This window comes from Corvus hawaiiensis, chromosome 18 (genome assembly GCF_020740725.1).
Source record: "Corvus hawaiiensis isolate bCorHaw1 chromosome 18, bCorHaw1.pri.cur, whole genome shotgun sequence".
NCBI classification, from domain to species: domain Eukaryota; kingdom Metazoa; phylum Chordata; class Aves; order Passeriformes; family Corvidae; genus Corvus; species Corvus hawaiiensis.
Window position 1 is genome coordinate 1,933,886 of NC_063230.1, and position 6,272 is coordinate 1,940,157.

Genomic DNA, 6,272 nt, shown 5'->3' on the forward strand with positions numbered 1-6,272 from the left:
GTGCCGCAGCGAGGGCGGGGGTCACCATGAGCCTCATGCTGGAGACGCTGCTGGGCCCCCCGGGGGGGCTCCGCAAGGAGCCGAGCCGCGCTCCCCCGCGCTCCGCCGCCTCCAGCGGCTTCTACTCGTGGCCGGCCCCGGTGGTGGGACGGGCGCGGGGCGCAGGGGGCGGCGGCGGCAGCGCGGCCGCGTCCTCCACCGAGAGCCTAGACTCGCTGAACGGCGAACCGCGGGCGCGCAACGAGAAAGAGCTGCTGCAGGTGCTGAACGACCGCTTCGCCGGCTACATCGAGCGGGTGCGGGCGCTGGAGCAGCAGAACCGGGCGCTGGCGGCCGAGGCGGCGGCGCTGCGGCAGCAGCAGGCGGGGCGCTCGGCCATGGGCGAGCTGTACGCGCGGGAGCTGCGGGACATGCGGGGCACCGTGCTGCGCCTGGGCGCCGAGAAGGGGCAGCTGCGGCTGGAGCGGGCGCGCCTGGCCGAGGACGTGGCGGCGCTGCGGGGAAGGCTGGAGGACGAGGCCCGGCAGCGCTCGGAGCTGGAGGCGGCGGCCCGCGGGCTGGCGCAGCGCTCGGCGCAGGAGGAGCGGGCGCGGGCGCCGCTGGAGGAGCGAGCCCGGGCGCTGCGGGAGGAGGCGGAGCTGCTGCGGAGGCAGCACCGCGCCGAGGTGGGAGCGCTGCTGCGCGGGGCGCGCCTCGAGCTGCCCGCCGAGCCCCCCGCATCCCTGCGCCCCGGCGTCACCGCCGCGCTCCGCGACCTGCGCGCACAGCTGGAGGGCACGGCGACCCGCAGCACCCTGCAGGCCGAGGAGTGGTTCCGCGGTGAGTGTGAGGGTGCGGCCGCGGAACGCGCCGGCAGCATCCCCATCCCTCCCCGGGGACACCCTGGGCTGCCGCGCTCCGGGGCGGGGTTGGAGCAAGGGGGGCGAGGGAGTCCCGAGGGATGCGGGGACACCCCGCTCTCTGTTTTGTGTTAGGGTGACCCCAGCCCCGGAGGTGCAGGGACCCCTCCCATCTGTGCTGTGCTCCTGGAGGGTGTTGGGATACCCGCGCCCCAGGAGGGTGCAGGGACCCCCATATATTGTGCTCGGGGAGGGCGTTAGAGTCCCCCCGCCCCAGGAGGGTACAGGGACCCCCCCGTACATTCAGCGCCCTGGGAGGGTTTCAGGGTGACCCCATCCCTGCCACCAGACCTCCAGTGCCTGCGGGTGCGCTGCCCGACACCCCCTCTGCCCCGCAGTGCGTTTCGAGGAGAGTGTCAGGATCACTGGCCCGGCACCCCGCAAGGTTTTAGGGTGCTGGACCGCCCCGATGCCGCAGGGTATTGTGCTGGTCCCTCTCAGCCGGGGCGAGTGTTTGCAGTGCTGGGGGGGGGGGGCGGTGGTGCCGCATCCTTGACGCGGGAGGGGAGGACAGGGAGGGGTCTTTTGGGGGGGGGGGGGGGACACTACGGGCGCGGGGTGGGGTCGGCACCCCCAGACTCAGCCCCCGGGCGCGCAGGGCGGGTCCAGCACCGCGGACAGCGGCGATTCAGCACCGCGGGCAGCGGCCGCGCCGACCCCGGGAGCCGCAGGATCGGTGTTCCCCATTCCTGTCCCCTCCTTCTGTGCCCCTCCTCGTCCCCTGGGGTATCCGCAGGGCGCTGCGGCAAAACCCCCCCGCCTCAGGCCGGGCTTGGCGTGTCTGGGATGCGGCGGGGGGGCAGCGTGGTGGGGCAGCGGCTGTGGCACAGCTGAAGGAGAGGCGGGGGCTGCGGCGAGGATCTGCACCGGGTGAAGTCCAGGATGGCAGAAACACCCCCCGAGCTCTTCCTGCCCGTCCTCCTTCACTCCCCGGCACAGAGGGAGCGAGGGGTGGGGAAGGCAGAGTGCTCAGGGAGCCTGGGAGGGCTTTGCAGAGGACAGGGATGTGTGGCATGGACAGATCGGAGTTTCCCCGAGGAGGGGAGGCTGCAGCCTCCTTCCCTCCCGCCCTGCAGCTTCCCCTTTCCCCGTTGCAGTGAGGCTGGACAAGCTCTCGGAGGTGGCCAAGGTGAACACGGACGCCATGCGCTTGGCCCAGGAGGAGATCTCCGAGTACCGCCGGCAGCTCCAGGCCAAGACCACCGAGCTGGAAGCCCTCAAAGGGACCCAGGAGTCGCTGGAGAGGCAGAGGCAGGACTCGGAGGAGCGCCATCATGCAGATGTCCTGTCCTACCAGGTACCGTGGCGCAGTGGGCAGCAGCCCAGGCTGGGGAGGGACCATCCAGCTGCTGGGGAGGAGCAGCGCTGGGGTTTTGGCTTCAGGGATGTGAGTGAGCTGTGGCAAATGCTCGGGGCTGTGTCAGAACTGGCCTTCCCCAGCCCGCAGGGATCAGGAACCCAGAGCCTGAGGGGTGTCCGGGCTGTTGTGTCCCTCAGCACCCCTGGAGCTGCCCCATGGCCCTGCCTGGTGCTGAGCTGCCTGTGAGGATGGTCACAAACACCATGGAAGTGTGTCCAGGGTTCAGGCCACATCCTGTCCCCCAGATCCAGGCAGTGAGGGCTGCGTTGGTGGCAGGGTGAGTTTAGTTGCCATTGGACTCACCTGAGTCCTGGAAGCATTCCCACAGCTTGTCCCTGCTGGAGGGAGTGCTGGGGGTGGCCCAGGGGCTCAGCTGGAGTGCAGCTCCTTGCTGCGGGGGTGCAGGGCTCCTGCCAGGTCCTCCAAGGCAACTGGACACCCTGGGACAAGCCCTGGCTGTGTCCCCTTCCCTGTGTGTCTGCAGGAGGAGGTGGCTGCAGACTCCTCTGTGAGGACACGCTGGTGCTGGAGACCAGAGGACAGTTTAGGGGTTCTCTGTGTCCCCCTGCTCCTGGGGACTGTGTCATGTGCCCCCTGCCATGATTGCTCTGTGTGCCCACAGGAAACCATCCAGCAGCTTGACAGCGAGCTGAGGAACACCAAGTGGGAGATGGCAGCTCAGCTCCGGGAGTACCAGGATCTGCTCAATGTCAAAATGGCCCTGGACATCGAAATTGCTGCCTATAGGTACAGGGGGGGGCAGGGGGAGGAGTGGGGGGGTCTCAGCCAGGTCTGCTCAAGGTCCCTCGTTAACACCTGGGCTCTTTTTGGTGAGAAAATCATCCATCCACCAAAGCCATGGTGGACAATGTTCAACTGGGTGACCCAGTGGTGTGTAGAGGGAAGGGCGAGGAAACCTGCTCATCCCAGGCCACAGGAGCAGGAGGGTCATCCAGGATGGGGCAGGGAAGGAGATGGAGCTGCAGGACATGGCTGGCAGCTCCTGGTCACAGGAGGAGATGAGAAACCATCACTGAGTGCCCTGCTCTGGTCTCTCCCTGGCAGAAAGCTCCTGGAAGGGGAGGAATATCGACTCGAGACTGGCATTGGGATGCTCTCCTACCCCGAGGTGCTCCCCAAGGCTCCCAGCATCCCCACCAGCATCAAGGTGAAGAGCGAGGAGAAGATCAAGGTGGTGGAAAAGTCAGAGAAGGAGACGGTGATTGTGGAGGAGCAGACAGAGGAAATCCAGGTGACCGAGGAGGTCACAGAGGAGGAGGAGGCTGAGAAAGAGGGTGAAGAGGAAAAAGCTGAAGAGAAGGGGGAGGAGGAGGAAGAAGAAGAGGAGAAAGCTGAAGAAGAGGGTGAAGAAAAGGCCAAGTCTCCTGCAAAGGAGGAGGCCAAGTCCCCAGAGAAACCCGAGTCCCCCTCAAAGGAGGAGGCCAAGTCTCCAGAGAAACCCGAGTCCCCCTCAAAGGAGGAGGCCAAGTCCCCAGAGAAACCCGAGTCCCCCTCAAAGGAGGAGGCCAAGTCCCCAGCAGTCAAGTCGCCTGAAAAGCCCCCAAGCCCCTCAAAGGAGGGGGCCAAGACCCCGGTCGTGAAATCTCCAGAAAAACCTGCAACCCCCTCAAAGGAGGAGGCCAAGAGCCCGGCTGTGAAGTCCCCAGAGAAACCCCCAACCCCCTCAAAGGAGGAAGCCAAGGCTCCAGCTGTCAAATCCCCTGAAAAGCCAGCAACGCCCTCAAAAGAGGAGGCCAAGACCCCAACAGTGAAGTCCCCAGAGAAACCTGCACCTCCCTCAAAGGATGAGGCCAAGACCCCGACAGTGAAATCCCCAGAGAAACCCGCACCCCCCTCAAAAGAGGGGGCCAAGACCCCGACTGTCAAGTCCCCGGAGAAACCTGCAGCCCCCTCTAAAGAAGAGGCCAAGAGCCCAGCTGCAAAGTCCCCAGAGCCACCTGCAACTCCTGCAAAAGAGGAGGCCAAACCCCCATCTGTCAAATCCCCAGAGAAGCCCCCGACTCCCTCTAAGGAGGAGGCCAAGGCCCCGGCTGTGAAGCCCCCAGAGAAGCCCCCGACTCCCTCTAAGGAGGAGGCCAAGGCCCCGGCCGTGAAGTCCCCAGAGAAAGTCAAATCTCCCGTGAAGGACGAGGCCAAGTCTCCACAGAAGGAAGTGGCCCCGGCCAAGGAGCCAAGCCCTACTCCAAAGGAGCCAAAAGCCCCCGCCAAGGAGGAGCAGCCCAAGGAGGTGAAGGCTCCCTCCAAGCCCGAGGAGGGTAAGAAGGAGGAAGCTCCCAAGAAGGACGTCCCGGCCAAGGCAGAGGAGAAACCCAAAGAGAAGGCGGCCACTGTGCCGGAGCCTCCAGCTCCGCAGGCCAAAGAGGCCACCAAGCCAAGCCCCAAAGCTGCTGAAGAGGGAAAGGCTGAGGAGGCTCCAGCAAAACCTCAGCAGGAGGTCAGCAAAGCGGCCACCAAGGAGGCTGAGAAGCCAAAGGCTGAGGAGAAGGTGGAGGAGCCCAAGAAGAAAGTGGAAGAACCCAAGAAGAAGGTGGAGGAGGCCAAGAAGGCGGAGGAACCCAAGAAAGAAAAGGCGGAGGAGCCCAAGAAGGAGAAGGTAGAGGAGCCTAAGAAGGTGGAGGAACCCAAGAAGGAGAAAGCAGAGGAACCCAAGAAGGTGGAAGAACCCAAAGCTAAAGCAAAACCCAAAGATGAGCCCAAAGCCAGTAAGGACCCCCCCAAAGTGGAGGCTCCCTCCAGCAAGGAGGGCACAGCCCCAGAGCCGGCGCCGGGGAAGAAGTGACAGGAGAGTCCCGGGCGCCAAAGGCACCTCTGGGCATGGGAGCTGCTCCGCTCCCTCCGACGGCTGGGCCCGGGGTGGGACCCCAGGGACCCCCAGAGCCCCCAGGCCAGGCTTTCCCTTAGCAATAGGCCCGTGAGAGCCCCTCGGGTGGGCGATTGCTTCCCTCGCAGAACGTGATATTCGCCGAGCGCCACATTTAAACACTTGAATTATAACCCAGGAGAAGAGGGGGGGACCCCTGGGGGAACCCCACCGCCCTTCTCCTCTAAGTGCATTTATTTAATGTATGTGCAATGGATGGATGAGTGCAATGCAGAGCTGTAGCTGCTTGGGGGGGGGGCTGGGGGGTCCTGCCCTGCCCTGGGGGGTGACAGTCCCTCCAGGCAGAGGTGGGAGAGGCTGGGAGCTGCTGGAATGCTCACGGACACACCCGATGCACCAGGAACCTCAGCCCACTGATACTTGCTTTCTGTGCAATAACCAAATAAAAGTGCTTACGGAGACACCCCGGCTCTGCTGGCTCGTCCTGGGGGGAGGACGGGGAAGGAAGGTGGGAATGTGGGGCTGGGATCTGTCACTCAGGGCTGAGCTGGGTGACACGGGGCTTTCCAGAGGGGAAACACACCCCACAGCAGGCAGGAAGGACCCTGTGCCCTGAGGATGGAAACAGGGCCGGCCCTGCCGTGCTTTCCAAAGGATTTCAGTGTGGTTTTTCCCTTCCTTCTTTTTTTAAAGCGTGGCTCCTCAGGGACTGGGGGAGCCTGGTTTGACCCAAGGGCTGCGGCGCAGCCTGGCACTGCAGCACTGCACCGAGGGCAGCAGCTGGGGGGAGCAGGAGAGGGGCTGTCAGCCCTTCTGGGGGAGAAATCACTCCCAGGAGAGACAGGGAGAAGCTGGGATGAAGGAGGGACAGCGACCTTGGGAGTGGGGATGGAACCCCAGCTCTGCCAATCCGGGACCCCACACGGAGCAGTGCCGGGGAAGGGGCACATCCCAACTCCCTGATGCCAAGCAGGGCGAGCCAGGATGCTGGGATGTCCCAACCCTCATCCTGCCTCTCTCCCAGGACCCTGCTGTGCTCCCCTCCGAGGCCAGGGAGCAGAGAAGCCCCCCCAGGATGCAGGGATGGTGCCGATGGGATGGCAGCCAGGCAGCAAGGACAGGCTGGGGCTGCAGTGCGGGCTCTGGAAAAGGGCTATTTTTAGCCATCTCA

General features: G+C 64.9%; 1 protein-coding gene across 4 annotated transcripts; it reads left to right on the top strand.

Moving 5' to 3' along the window:
• NEFH (neurofilament heavy chain) lies at positions 1-5,564 on the top strand. Of its 4 annotated transcripts, none has more exons than XM_048322738.1 (5): positions 1-819; positions 1,997-2,196; positions 2,882-3,006; positions 3,325-3,742; positions 3,785-5,564. In XM_048322738.1, the coding sequence occupies exons 1-5, from the start codon at positions 27-29 to the stop codon at positions 5,057-5,059; spliced, it is 2,811 nt and encodes a 936-aa protein (XP_048178695.1). In that variant the 5' UTR covers positions 1-26; the 3' UTR covers positions 5,060-5,564. The 4 variants fall into 4 exon arrangements, with proteins under 4 accessions (XP_048178695.1, XP_048178694.1, XP_048178696.1 ...); XM_048322737.1 differs by having other exon boundaries at positions 3,325-3,658; positions 3,701-5,564; XM_048322739.1 differs by having other exon boundaries at positions 3,325-3,658; positions 3,743-5,564.
• Positions 5,565-6,272: the final 708 nt, after the last annotated feature.